Source organism: Nicotiana sylvestris, chromosome 1, assembly GCF_000393655.2.
Source record: "Nicotiana sylvestris chromosome 1, ASM39365v2, whole genome shotgun sequence".
NCBI classification, from domain to species: domain Eukaryota; kingdom Viridiplantae; phylum Streptophyta; class Magnoliopsida; order Solanales; family Solanaceae; genus Nicotiana; species Nicotiana sylvestris.
Window position 1 is genome coordinate 159,849,951 of NC_091057.1, and position 16,054 is coordinate 159,866,004.

The following is a 16,054-nucleotide window of genomic DNA, read 5'->3' on the forward strand; positions in this document are numbered from 1 at the left end:
ATTCAATAGAAGAATACAATAGGATTGTTAGATAGCCCATAACCCTAGACCGTTTTCATTACATTGATATCATAAAACTCTGCTATCCTTTGGCTCAGAGTTCATTATTTATTTTCTTTTTATTTTAATTAGTTTAGAATCAAATACTTCTAGGTTTAATTCTTGTATAGATAATTAGGATAGTCTAATTTAGTTAATAGTTAATCACAAGTCCTCATGGGATCGACATCCGACTTTTAGTCACTTTATTACTTGACGACCGCGTATACTTGCATGTGTGTTTGGTCGCAACAATCCCTCAGACTCTACTAAGTTTGTCTGTGAATTGTGAGACCTATGTAACCTAGAGCTCTGATACTAACTTCTCACGACCCGGATTTTCCACCTTCGGGAGTCGGAATGGCGCCTACTAGTGAAAGCTAGGCAAGCCAACCAATTGAACTATCTACCTTATTTCCATTTTTATTCCGATAACGGTTAAGACCCAACAATTAGATAACAATAGAATTGATGTTACACCTTGTGTATTCGGCGTTATCATGTTGTAAATGGGCTAATTCTATAGGAAAATAATTTCTATGAGATATTTAAATGATGCTAGAGTTATACATTAATGTTGGAAGTCATTTTAGTTGTGATTAAAAATTCTATGAGACAAATATTGATGAGCTTTTCTCTCAATATACTGAGAGTTATGGTGTGTTCTACCTACCGAATCAAAGATCTATGAGTCTAGTTTCCAACGCAATAAACCGTTCGTTAATATGTCTTCGGAGTAGAGAGATATTAACATTTTCGTATAGGGGTGCACACTGTTACGGAAACAGTGTGCCTAGTCGGGTTTGTTAAAATTTCTTTATTTAAGTCAATTTTTAAAACAGAACCCCTGCATTTTATCCTCTCCAAAACAGAACCAAAAACCTAGGGATTTCCTCTCAAACTCCTCCCATCTATCTAGCCAATCATAACAACAATTTAGTCATCCTCAAGATGGAGAACACTATGGTAGCTTCGGAATCGTGAATTCTTCGGTGTTTCACTTTTCATAGCAAGACTCCGCCTTGAAGTAATTTCGAATTTTGAGTAATTATGGTCACATAAGGTATGATTTAACTTCCTCTTTGATCTTTATAAACTTCTACCATAAGAATTCCTAAGAAATAGTTGAAACCTCTATAGAAATGTTCTTGATTTTGTTAAGAAACCTCTCTTAATATGGCTTGATTGTTGGGGCTGTTTTATATGGTTTTATTGTGTTGTTTGGATCTGTGAAGACATGGATGGAATCCTGTCGATGAGGAGATGTAGTAAAGTAATATTTGGTGGTGTGTTGGGGGAAAATTAATCTACAAAAGAGTCTACAAATTCATGGCCACAAGTTGTTCGCGTAAATGTCTAAATGAAGAATTATATAAGCTATGAGCTTGAATTTGATTTTGAATGGTTTGTATTATGTAGGAAATCATTCCTAAGGCTTTTGAGGTCTTGGAAACAGTATATAACTCCATCGACAAGGTATGTAGGGCTTTCGCTATACTTTTCGGCATGACTAGAATTCGAATAAACGTTTATCGAATTGTCTCGTCGGATTCGAGTTATTTCACCTTCAACTTATAAAGATGCTTAGACCTGATCTTTTCTCATAGATTGCTTACTTCAGAAAATATATATGAAATTTTGGTTTTCCTTATTACTTGTTTAAAAAAGAACTAGAGCCTTTTTACTCGTTCTCCTTTCGACGTTCATATAAATCATGAATAAGTAACATTTACTTCAAAGGTACTCATAATACATAACTCTCATGTTCTTAGTACTTGTTGGCTCCTAGTTGAAAATTAAATATTTTTAGCCACAACCATGATAGTCGGGGAATAATGATGATAGGCCACTTCGACTCTTCTTAGAATACGTCTTTTAAGGTTGGTTTCGCATTGCACCTATATAATTCATGATTTAGTATATGTATGTATTTACTTTCATTACCGAGCCGCATTATAGACGGTCGGGTATGACATATATTGTGTAACCACTGATCAGTTGGGATTACCGAGCTTCACGTGGCCGGGTACGATTCTACCGAGCCTTTATTATGGTCGTGTATGTTATGGATATTATAGCCCCACAGAGGGATTTATTATTATATAATGTGATATATTATAAGTAGCGATAGTGAACGACGGTTTCACGAGCATACATTTATATCCATGTTGAATTTTAGTTTCCTACCGAGCCTAGTTTCAGAATTCAAATTCTCTATGTCTCTTCTCTTGTTAATACATTTTTCATGTTACACTTGTCGCCCTACATGTTCAGTACATATTTCGTACTGACACATTTTTATGTGTTGTATTCATGCCCACAGGTTCGGATAGATAGAGCGACGTGCCTCCTCAGTAGGACCCCCAGGATCAGCGTTGGGTTTCGCACTCCACTTCTTCGGAGTTGCTGACTTTGAGTCCATAGGTACTTTTATAGATGTATATGTGTGGTTTTGGGAATGTCGGGGGCTTTGTATCGCCCTGTTGAGATTGTCTTACACTCTTAGAGGCTTGCAGACTAGCGGTCATTGTATATATATATATATTTTTCGTATCGCCCTATCGGCCATCTGGATAGTTGTTATACTGTTGTTGCAGCCTTGTTGACCTAGTTGTTGCAGCCTTGTTGACCTAGTTTATATATATATATATATATATATATATATATATATATATATATATATATATATATATATATATATATATGTGTGTGTGTGTGTGTGTGTGTGTGTGTGTGTGTGGGCTCTTCTGCCTGCAGGTTATTATATTTCAGATCATATCTTATGGTTGGTTCGCTCGGGCCTTCGGGCATCGGGTGCCAGCCACACCTCCCAAGGTTGGGATGTGACAAACTTGGTATCAGAGCAGGTCAGTCCTAGGGAGTCTACAAGCCGTGTCTAGTAGAATCTTGTTTATGGTGTATTATGCACCACACTTATAAACATGAGGCTATTGGGCATTTAGGATTATTACTTTCTTCTTGATCTAGATCGTGCAATAGAGCCTAATCATAAGTGTTCATTCCTAATTCTCTTTTTGTTTACCTTATCAGTGATGCCTAATACTACGAGACGACAAGTGGCTATGAAATTTATTCATAGGTTGGATGAGGAGGCGGGAGAGGGCACAAGTCAGGTGCCACCTGCTAATGTAGATCAACATGAGCCACAGAATGAGGCTGATTCTCAGGCTTCCGGGGCAGTACCCCCACCACCCTCGGAAGGGCGTAAAGGAGCTAACATACCTCCAGTCCCTCTCCCAGTTGTTCCTGATCAGGACCTAGACATGCGGAGTGCTGTACAATTGCTGACTCGAATAGTGGCCTCCCAGGCCCAACACCAGAACCTTGGTATTGCTGATAGGTCCGTGAGTGCGAGAGTTCGGGACTTTATCAACTTGGATCCTCTAGTATTTACAGGGGTTGATCCTAATGCTGACCCACAGGAGTTTCTGGATCTTATGCAACAGACCTTACAAATTATACAGGCCACGGATGTTGAGTCAATGGAGTTTACTTCTTATAGACTACGTGATGTTGTTGTGACATGGTATGAGACTTGGAAGCAGACTCGGGGGCCTAATATGCCACCAGTGACATGGAAGGAGTTCTATGAGGCATTTTTACAACAATATTTGCCAATCGAGCTTCGAAGAGCCCGACGAGATAGGTTCTTACACTTAAAACAGGGTAATATGAGCGTTCGGGAATATAGCATGCAGTTCAACTCTTTGGCTAGGTATGCTCCTACGATTGTTGCTGATATGAGTGATTGGGTACACCAGTTTGTTAGTGGTTTGGGGGAACACTTGATAAATGAGTGCACTACAGCTTCTCTAAACCAAGGAATGGGTATTGCCCGTATTCAAGCATTTGCACAGGGTCTAGAGGATTGCAAGAGGAAACAACAAGTCAATCGAGAGCATGATAGAGGGAAGCAGAAGAGGGCGCGGTTCGCAGGTAACATAGGAGAGTTTCGAGGTGGATTTAGGCCACAGTTTCCCCAGCGTCAGTCTTATTTGGAAGCCAGTGCACCACTACAGTTTCAGGGACAACGACAGGATCAGATCACTTTTTCTGGTCCAGGTCAGAGTTCACGGACCCCAGGTCCACAGTTTAGAGGCGAGTTCAGTCAGATGAGGCCTTAGTTTCCTAGATGTGATCGATGTGGCCGAAATCATTTTGGACCATGTCTCCAGGGTTCTGATGCATGTTATACATGTGGACAGCCAGGTCATATTATGAGACATTGTCCGGTGACAGGTGGAGGGGGTATGGCTCAGCTGACGGCATTTGCATGGGCTTTTTTTTCTTCTTCGGTACGTCCTCCTAGGCAGAGTATGCAGACATCAGCTGGCAGGGGTAGGAGAAGATTTGGAGCTTCTGGTTCAGGAGGTCAGCAGAATCGCATATATGCTTTATCGAGTCGTCAGGATTTAGAGTCATCTCCGGACGTGGTTGCAGGTATACTATCCGTCTTTTCTATCGATATGTATGCCTTGATAGATCCTGGTTCTACATTGTCGTATATCTCCTCCTTCGTTGCTAGTAAATGGGATAGAGAGCCTGAATTGTTGCATAAGTCTTTTAAGGTATCTACGCCAATGGGTGAGTCTGTTGTAGTTAGACGGGTATATCGAAGTTGTGATGTGAAGATCATGACCGCCATACGTTAGCTGATTTGCATGAGCTAGAAATGGTTGATTTTGATATCATTATGGGTATGGATTGGCTGGCTTCTTGTTATGCCAATGTAGATTGCTGGACAAAGATTGTTCGTTTTAATTTTCCAAGTGAGCCTATTATTAAATGGAAAGGTGATGCTGTAGCGCCTAAGGGAAAGTTTATTTCTTACCTTAAAGCTCGAAGGATGATTTTGAAAGGTTACATCTATCATTTGGTACGAGTGCATGATATGGAGGTGAAATCTCTAACTCTTCAATCAGTTCCCGTCGTGAATGAATTTCCTGATGAACTTCCTGGTCTTCCTCCAGAAAGAGAAATCAACTTTGATATTGATATGCTTCCAGATACTCAACCAATATCTATTCCTCCATACAGAATGGCTCCTGCCGAGTTAAAAGAATTGAAAGCTCAGTTGAAGGATCTTCTGAATAAGGGCTTTATCAGGCCCAGCACATCTCCCTGGGGTGCACCAGTCTTGTTTGTTCGTAAGAAGGATGGTTCGTTAAGAATGTGTATTGACTATCCCCAGCTCAACAAAGTGACTATCAAGAACAAGTACCCTTTACCCAAAATTGATGATTTGTTTGATCAGTTGCAAGGTGCCAAATATTTCTCAAAGATTGACCTTCGATCCGGCTATCACCAATTGCGAGTAAAGGAGAGAGATATTCCGAAAACGGCTTTCCAGACTAGATATGGCCATCATGAATTTCTTGTGATGTCTTTCGGTCTTACTAATGCGCCAACACCTTTTATGGATTTAATGAATCGGGTTTTCAAGCCATTTCTAGATATATTTGTAATTGTTTTCATTGATGATATTCTGGTATATTCTCGATCAGAAGCAGAACATGAGGATCATTTGCGTGTGGTGTTGCAGACTTTGAAAAATTAGAAATTATATGCTAAATTCTCCAAATGTGAATTTTGGTTGAATTTAGTAGCTTTCCTTCGGCATATCGTTTCCGATGAAGGTATTAAGGTAGATGGTCAGAAAATTGAAGTAGTACAAAACTGGCCTAGACCCACAACTCCTACGGAAGTTTGTTGTTTCTTGGGCCTAGCTGGTTATTATCGGAGCTGTGTTGAGAACTTCACTTCTATTGCTGCTCCCATGACAAAATTGACACACAAAGCCGTTAAGTTCCAATGGTCTGATGCATGTGAAAGGAGCTTTCATGAGTTGAAGAAACGCTTAACATCAGCACCTGTTCTAGCACTTCCTGAAGGATCTGAAGGTTATGTGGTATATTGTGATGCATCGAGGGTTGGATTGGGATGTGTTCTAACGCATCATGGAAAAGTTATTGCATATGCTTCGAGGCAGTTGTGGAAGCACGAACACAATTATCCGACTCATGATATTGAGTTAGCAGCCGTTATATTTGCCTTGAAAATATGGTGTCATTATCTTTATGGTGTTCATGTGGATATCTATACAGATCACAAAAGTTTACAATATATATTTAAGCAGAAAGACTTGAACTTGAGACAAAGAAGGTGGCTTGAATTGCTGAAGGACTATGATGTGGATATTTTGTACCATCCGGGCAAAGCGAATGTGGTAGCTGATGCGTTGAGTCGCAAATCCATAGGCAGCTTGAAGCATGTAGAAGCTGGGAAATTAGAAATGACTAAGGAGATATATCGATTGGCTAACCTGAGTGTGCGGCTACATAATACAGGTGACCAGGGTGTAGTAGTCCAAAATATTGCGGGGTCATCACTAGTAGCTGAGGTAGAAATGCGTCAATTTGAGGATCCGGAGTTAGTCAAAATTAAAGAGAGCATCCCTTTTCAGAAGAAGCAGTTGTTCGAGCAATCTGATGATGGAATTCTAAAATATAAAGGTCGATGGTGTGTACCTAATGTTGGGGAGCTTCGTAAGCAAATTATGACAGGAGATGCACCAGTCTCGGTACTCAGTTCATCCTGGTTCAACCAAAATGTATCATGATCTTCGTCAGCTATACTGGTGGAACGACATGAAGAAAGATATAGCCACATTTGTGGCTCAGTGTCCCAACTGCTAGCAGGTTAAAGCTGAACACTAGAAACCTAGAGGGCTACTTCAAAATATTGAGATTCCAGCTTGGAAATGGGAATCGATTAATATGGATTTCATTAAAGGATTGCCCAATTCTCGTCGTAAGTTCAATTCTATTTGGGTCATTGTGGATAGGCTGACAAAATCAGCTCACTTTCTCCCAGTTAAGACCACCTATTCAGCTGAAGACTATGCGAGCCTGTATATCAAGGAAATAGTTCGGCTACATGGAGTTCCATTTTCTATTATATCTGACAGAGGTGTCCAATTTACAACTAATTTCTGGAGGTCTTTTCAAGAAGTTTTGGGTACTCTTATTAACCTTAGTACAACATTTCATCCGCATACCGACGGACAAGCCGAACACATTATTCAGACACTCGAAGATATGTTGCGAGCTTGTGTCTTAGACTTCAAGGGAAGTTAGGAAGATCATTTACCGCTTATTGAGTTTGCCTACAATAACAGTTATCACGCCAGTATTCAGATGGCACCTTATGAGGCACTATATGGGAGGAAATACAGATCTCCTATTGGCTGGTTTGATGTTGGCGAGACAAAGTTGCTAGGACCTGAATTGGTACAGCAAGCTGTAGAAAGGGTAAAGTTGATCCAGGAAAGGTTGTGTACAGCTCAAAGTCGATAGAAATCATATCCAGATAACCGACGTCGAGACTTGGAATTTGCTGTGGGAGACTGGGTATTCTTGAAAGTGTCGCCTATGAAGGTTTTAATGAGATTTGGTATGAAAGGAAAACTCAGCCCTAGATATGTTGGGCCATATCAGATTGTTCAGAGAATTGGGCGAGTAGCCTACAAACTTGACCTGCCACCAGAATTAGAAGCAATCCATCCGGTATTTCACATTTCCATGCTTGGGAAATTCTTAGGTGATCCTTCTTGCATCAGCCCTATTGAGGTTATTGAAATTTCCGAGAACTTGTCATATGAAGAAATACATGTTGACATTCTTGACCGTCAAATCCGTAAACTACGGACTAAAGAGGTAGCCTCAGTAAAAGTACTTTGGAGGAGCAATCATGTAGAGGAAATGACATGGGAGGCCGAGGAGGACATGAAGTCCAGATACCCTCATTTATTTGAGTCTTCAGGTGATATGCTTGAGACAAATATGGCAGGTGTTGCACATATATCAACGAGCGACAGTTGAGGTAATTAAGTTATGGCTAACCTTCTTATTATCATTATTGTATAAGTAAATGGTCGTGTGAGGCCAAGTTGATGTTATTATTATGATGTGCAACCCTGTCTGGCCTTAGATATGTATGTTTGGTTTGATGACAGGTTTTGGATATTCCTATTTATAGGGGAAACACTGGCGAAATTATTTTTTTAAAAAAATAATTCAGAAGTTAGGTTAACCGTTAACATTCGAGGACGAATGTTCTTAAGGAGGGGAGAATGTTACACCTTGTGTATTCGGCGTTATCATGTTGTAAATGGGCTAATTCGATAGGAAGATAATTTCTATGAGATATTTAAATGATGCGATAGTTATGATGCGATAGTTATATGCTAAGCTTTTATCTCAATATACTGGGAGTTATGGTGTGTTCTACCTACCTAATCGAAGGTCTATGAGTCTAGTTTCCAACGCAACAAACCGTTCGTTAATACGACTTCGGAGTAGAGAGATATTAACATTTTCGTACAGGGGTGCACACTGTTACGAAAACAGTGTGCCTAGTCGGGTTTGTTAAACTTTCTTTATTTAAGTCAATTTTTAAAACAGAACCCCTGCGTTTTATCCTCTCCAAAATAGAACCAAAAACCTAGGGATTTCCTCGCAAACTATTCCCATCCATCTAGCCAATCATAACAACAATTTAGTCATCCTCAAGATGGAGAACACTATGGTAGCTTCGGAATCGTGAATTCTTCGGTGTTTCACTTTTCATAGCAAGACTCCGCCTTGAAGTAATTTCGATTTTTGAGTAATTCTGGTCACATAAGGTATGATTTAACTTCCTCTTTGATCTTTGCAAACTTCTACCATAAGAATTCCTAAGAAATAGTTGAAACCTCTATAGAAATGTTCTTGATTTTGTTAAGAAACCTCTCTTAATATGGCTTGATTGTTGGAGCTGTTCTATATGGTTTTATTGTGTTGTTTGGATTTGTGAAGATGTGGATGGAATCCTGTCGATGAGGAGATGTAGTAAAGTAATATTTGGTGGTGTGTTGGGGGGAAATTAATCTACAAAAGAGTCTACAAATTCATGGCCACAAGTTGTTCGCATAAATGTCTAAATGAAGAATTATATAAGCTATGAGCTTGAATTTGATTTTGAATGGTTTGTATTATGTAGGAAATCATTACTAAGACTTTTGAGGTCTTGGAAACAGTATATAACTCCATCGACAAGGTATGTAGGGCTTTCGCTATACTTTTCGGCATGACTAGAATTCGAATAAATGTTTATCGAATTGTTTCATCGGATTCGAGTTATTTCACCTTAAACTTATAAAGATGCTTAGACCTAATCCTTTCTCATAGATTGCTTACTTCAGAGAATATATATGAATTCTCGGTTTTCCTTGTTCCTTGTTTAAAAAAGAACTAGAGCCTTTTTACTCGTTCTCCTTTCGACGTTCATATAAATCATGAATAAATAACATTTACTTCAAAGGTACTCATAATACATAACTCTCATGTTCTTAGTACTTGTTGGCTTGTAGTTGAAAATTAAATATTTTTAGCCACAACCATGATAGTCGGGGAATAATGATGATAGGCCACTTTGACTCTTCTTAGAATACGTCTTTTAAGTTTGGTTTCGCATTGCACATATATAATTCATGATTTAGTATATGTATGTATTTACTTTCATTACCGAGGCGCACTATAGATGGCCGGGTATGACACATATTGTGTAACCACTGATCAGTTGGGATTACCGAGCTTCACGTGGCCGGGTACGATTCTACCGAGCCTTTATTATGGTCGTGTATGTTATGGATATTATAGCCCCAAAGAGGGATTTATTATTATATAATGTGATATATTATAAGTAGCGATAGTGAACGACGGTTTCACGAGCATACATTTATATCCATGTTGAATTTTAGTTTCCTACCGAGGCTAGTTTCAGAATTCAAATTGTCTCTATGTCTCTTCTCTTGTTAATTACATTTTTCATGTTACACTTGTCGCCCTACATATTCAGTACATATTTCGTACTGACGCATTTTTATGCGCTGTGTTCATGCCCACAGGTTCGGATAGACAGAGCGGTGTGCCTCCTCAGTAGGACCCCTAGGATCAGCGTTGGGTTTCGCACTCCACTTCTTCGGAGTTGCTGACTTTGAGTCCATAGGTACTATTACAGATGTATATGTGCTGTTTTGGGCATGTCGGGGGCTTTGTCTCGCCCTGTTGAGATTGTCTTACACTCTTAGAGGCTTGCAGACTAGCGGTCATTGTATATATATATTTTTCGTTTCGCCCTATCGGCCTTCTGGATAGTTGTTATACTGTTTTTGCAGCCTTGTTGGCCTAGTTTATATATATATATATATATATATATATATATGTCGTGTTGGGATCTTCTACCTGCATGTTATTATATTTCAGATCATATCTCATGGTTGGTTCTCTCGGGCCTTCGGGCATCGGGTGCCAGCCACACCTCCCAAGGTTGGGATGTGACAATTGAATAAGCGGAAGACTGCATTGTAGAGATTTAATAATACTGCTAATACCAAACCATAACAAATCTACCCAAGACTGGTGTCACAACTTCACAGACTGTCTAGGAGTACTACATATAAAGGTCTGAAAGAAATATAACAATACTGTCTCTGGAAATACATGAAAGAAATAGGAATAGTAGATAGAAGGAGACGCGCCAAGGCATGCGGACGCCTGTAGGGCTACCTCGGATCGCCTGATGAACAAGAAAACAACAATCTCACTGCGGTCCGAAGTCTACAACACTGGGATCTGCACAAAAGAGTGCAGAGTGTAGAATTATCACAAGCGACCCCATGTGTTGGTAAGTGCCTAGCCTAACCTCGGCGAAGTAGTGACGAGGCTAGGACCAGACTACCAAATAAACCTGTGCAATATAGCGTTCAAAAATAATAGGAAGCAGATAACAATGATGGCAACAATGACCAACCAGTGATGTAAATAGCAGGCCACAAGAACACCATAAATGTTTCATAACATATAATAGATACAAGTGCAATCAATTCATCAAGTCCTTTAAATATAAATCTTTCGCCTATAAATCCTTGAAGTAATAATCTCCAAGATAATATGTTTTTCAATGAATATATATCGAATATATTTCCTTTAAATAAAATATCTTTCAAATAAGCATCTTTCAAATATAATTCTTTCGAGTAAATGTCACCTTGTGACGCCTCATTCACTTAACATAAAGTAGAGTACAACTTCCAACCCAATTAGGAAATCAACAAGAAAATACGAAGTTATTTTTAGAAATCATTTGATAAAGAAGATACCCTTTTCAATTAAAGTACAATATCGAATGAATCCTTCACCTTTAATACGAGAAATCAATAAATCAAAACATAGTAGAAATTCCCTTTTTTTTGTAAAGTACAACCTCAAACGGTTTAAGGAAAATTTATTTGAGAAATTAATTGAGTTAAAAAAAATGTAACAATTGTTGAAATTTGGAGTATTCAACATATATATAAAAAAAGTAAAAAATAGAATATCAAGAGAATTATAAAGGAATCAAAATCCAATCACTAACAAGAATAAGGGAAACAAAAGCATATTTCACTTTCTTTTCACATCTTGTTGCAGGCGTGCAACCCGATCCCATTTCATGTATCTCGTGGCAGGCGTGCCACCCGCTCCCATTTCATGTATCTCGTGGTAGGCGTACCACCCGCTCCCATTTCATTATGTCTTGTGGTAGGCGTACCACCCGCTCCCATTTCATTATATCTTGTGGTAGGCGTACCACCCGCTCCCATTTCATTATATCTTGTGGTAGGCGTACCACCCGCTCCCATTTCATTATATCTTGTGGTAGGCGTACCCCCATTAAAACCTAATGAAACTAAGAACATCCAACTTCTATATTCGATGAAAAAACCTATCAAATCAAGTCCGATTGACTTCAAATTTTGCACACAAGTCATAAATGATATAACAAAGCTAGGAAAATTTTTAGAACTAGATTCCGACCCCGATATCAAAATGTCAACTCTCCGGTCAAACCTAAGAAATCTTTAACCTTAGATTTCTCCGTTAAATGGCGATAATTTAATCTAGGGACCTCCAAATTTGATTTCGGGAGTATGACCAAGTCCCAAATCACGATACGGAACTACCAGAATGGTCAAAACTTTTATCCGGGTTCGTTTGCTCAAAATATTGACCGAAGTAAACTTAGTTGAGTTTTAAAGCTTTAGTTCACAATTTAATCCATTTTTCACATAAAAACCTTCCGGAAAATTATACGGACTGTGCACGCAAGTCGAGAAATTATTGATACCGCTTTTAAGGTCTTAAAAATACTGAGATAATTATTTAATTTAAAGATGACATTTTGGGTCATCACAGGTTGCCGTCTAGCTGATGGTGTGAGGTTTATCCCATGCTTAGCCAAGGCATCAGCTTCAACATTAGCTTTTGCGTATAATGTTGAAATTGTCAAAAGTCCCACATCGGTGGGTGACAATTTTGGATGGGAATTGTTCCCTATAAAAGGAGGCCTAATGTTTAGGATTAAGACACACCTCTCATTTGCCTTCTTATTTTCTTAAGGCATTTGTATCTTCTCTCTTTAGTATTATTTCACTTGTATTTTTGGAGTGGAATAAATATTGGTTGTGTCCGAGGAAGTAGGTAAAATTGGCCGAACCTCGTAAATTATGGTGTTCCTTTTATTGTTGCTTTGTTGTCTTATTTATTATTTAGTGGCTGTCATAATTTTTGGTATAGTAGTTGTGACTCATTCACTTTATATACATTTGACTTCCGCAATAATTGGTATAAGAGTCAAGGTACTGTTTAAGTATGCTTTGTGGTTGCAACATAGTCTGATCTTCCACATCAGAAAAGATTTATCTTGGTAACTAAGTCAAGGTTCTGCCTGAGTATGCTCTGTGGTTGCAGCTTAGTCTGATCTTCCACGCCATAAAGGAAATAATCTTGATTTGTGTCATCAGCTATAAAATAATATTTGTGTAAAAAACGGGAGACAATAAACAAGAAGAATCTACATCAAGTGTCAATAATACGTCATCGTTGGCATCTTCGCTTATGACAAAAATTGTGTCAAATGCGAAATTTGCGGTAGAAATTTTTGACGGGTCAGGACATTTTAGGATGTGGCAAGGCGAGGTTATAGATGTCCTTTTTTCAATAAGGGCTAGATCTTGCCATTGAAGAAAAGAAATCAGATGTTATTGGAGAAGAAGATTGGAAAATTAGCAACTGTGTTGCTTGCGGTACCATTCGATCCTACCTTGCTAGAGAGCAGAAATATCCATACACAAAGAAAACTTCTGCAAGTAAATTATGGAAAGAACTGGAGGATAAATTTTTGAAGAAAAACAGTCAAAATAAATTGCACATGAAGAAGAGACTGTTTCGCTTCACTTATATTCCTGGTACCACGATGAATGAACATATCACTAGTTTCAATAAGTTGGTCATAGTTTTGCAAAATATGGATGCAACTTTTGATGATGGTGACTTGTCATGCAGCTACCTCGATAACTCCGATGAAAACTGAATAGCAGAAAACTCGCTCTATGCCTCAGGAATACCTATACCTGCACACATGGTGCAGGGAGTAATGTGAGTACTCCGACCCAGTGAGTAATAAATATAAATAATGCCTGAAGGTAAGAAAATACGTTAAGGCACACAACATTCTAAACAGAAGCAATGAAATCATTTAAAATAACAATTCAGTGAAACATCATGTGAAATTTCTTTTAAACCAGTAAAACAGGTAATTTGGCAGTAAAATGACGAGTAGAAATCTGCCCATCGGGATCAATATCAAAACAACAAGTAAAAATCTGCCCCTCGGGCTAAGTATCAAAATAACAAGTAGAAATCTGCCCCTCGGGCTCAGTATCAAAATAATAATTAGAAATTTGCCCCTCAGGCTCAGTATCAAAATAACAAGTAGAAATCTGCCCCTCGGGCTCAGTATCAAAATAATAATTAGAAATTTGCCCTCGGGCTCAGTATCAAAATAATAAGTAGAAATCTACCCCTCGGGCTCAGTATCTCAGAACAGTATCAACCCCTCAGGCTCAGAACAGTATGAAGCAACCAGTCAATGAAATAAGAGCACATAATTATTATGGCAGATAATGCAGATAAGGAATAAATGCATGAGTGCAATGCAATGCATATGACGGTACCCTCTGGTACCCACTGCGACGTGCAGCCCGAGCCATCCATATTTAATTATCGTCGACGGCGCTCACTGGGGGTATGTATAGACTCCGAAGGGGCTCCTACAGCCCAAGACCAATATCAAGCCATCTCGTGGCATCAAATCTAGGCCTTCGGCCTCATATCAATATCAGTATAATCACCCAGGCTCTCGGCCTCAATATCAATGTAATCAACCAGGCTCTCTGCCTCAATATCAATGTAATCAACTAGGCTCTCGGCCTCAATATCAATGTAATCAACCAAGCTCTCGGCCTCAATATCAATGTAATCAACTAGGATAATAAAATTATTGCGGCCCGCAACCGGATCCATGCTCAGTCCAGAAATCATCATAAGCCCCTTGGGCATTCGTAAAACAATAGTTCTCAGCCCGAAATATCATTTAGAAATATCATTTAAGTTTTCAAATCTTAGAAAGATGGCTGATTTTGCAAAACAGTATTTAAAACCTTGGACTAAGATCAAATGATATGCAAAATATGCGAAAGTCAAATAATTGGCAAGAAGCCCAAATGTAACAATTAAATCTAAGTAAGGATGATTCTCAATTTAGTTCAAGTAGAAAACACGGTAAAAACATCTCACGGGACGGACCAAGTCACAATTCCCAATGGTGCTCTACCCCACGCCCGTTATCCGGCGTGCAAGTCACCTCAATATAGCGTTACGATGTGAAATTCCGGGGTTTCAAACCCTTAGGACATCATTTACATCAATTACTCACCTCAAGACGGCCAAAGGTCTAGCTCGCTATGCCCTTGCCTCTCGAATTGGCCTCTTCGTGTGTTGAATCTATCCAAAATCAGAACGAATATGTCACATTATGTTGTAGGAACAATACCCAATCGAAAATAACTGAAAATATTAAAATCCCGAAATTTGGCAAAACACGAGCCCCGGGCCCACTTCTCGAAATTCAGAAAAATTAACATCAACGGATTCCTTATCTCGCCACGAGTCTATACATATAAAATTTACCAAAATTGGACATCAACTTGACCCTCAAATCTTCAAATTTTATTTTCAAATCCCTAGGCCTAAATCCCCAATTTACTCCTCAAAAACATGTAATCTAGTCGGATTATTCGATGATAATTCAATATTATGGAGTAGAAATGATCACAAGTGACTTACCTCAAGATTTCCCATGATTTCTTGCTCAAAAATCGCCCCAAGCCGTGTTCTTTCACAAGAAAAACGTGAAAATGAGCAACAAAAAAAACAGCACTAATAAAGCCCATTCTGGTCGCTAAAAGTACCAAATCTGGTCGCTAAAGGTGCACACCAGAACCTCTGCACCAGCAATATTTATTTTCACTAAAAAGGCTCTAACTCCACCACACGAACTCTGAATTCGATGATTCTTGTTCCTATGAGTCACAAATAATGATACGAACATAGTTCTTCAATCGAAACTCAATTCGGAGCTCGTTTGCTCAGTGCGATATCCATTTCGCTCGTTAAATAATTAACAGATGTTTCGCGTCAAAAACCCAATCGCGACTTAATGAAATTAGACCAAACTTTCCAGATCAGTCCTATAATTCATTATCAAAATTCCGGAAGTCTTGAAATCAAATTTCAATCTCTAGAACTAAAAATGGACCTTTGGATCATTACGTGCTTATGCTCAAAACGACAAAACATCTTCCAAAAACTCTTCCAAAACATATCCGAGCCTCATGTGACCCCGACCAAATATGCCAACACACCCCATAACATCATTCAAACCTTTTTCAATCAACAAAACACCTCAAACAACATCAAAACCATCAATTCACATCGAATTCAATCCTAAGTTTTCCAAAAACTTCCGAAACACGCATTTGATCAAAAACCCGACCAAATCACCTCCGAATGAC

General features: G+C 38.8%; 1 protein-coding gene across 1 annotated transcript; it reads left to right on the top strand.

Annotated features, from left to right (window-relative positions):
• The first annotated feature begins 6,836 nt into the window (after positions 1-6,836).
• On the top strand, positions 6,837-7,940 carry LOC138876536 (uncharacterized). The gene is made up of 3 exons (XM_070155637.1): positions 6,837-7,057; positions 7,238-7,370; positions 7,497-7,940. The coding sequence occupies exons 1-3, from the start codon at positions 6,837-6,839 to the stop codon at positions 7,938-7,940; spliced, it is 798 nt and encodes a 265-aa protein (XP_070011738.1).
• Positions 7,941-16,054: the final 8,114 nt, after the last annotated feature.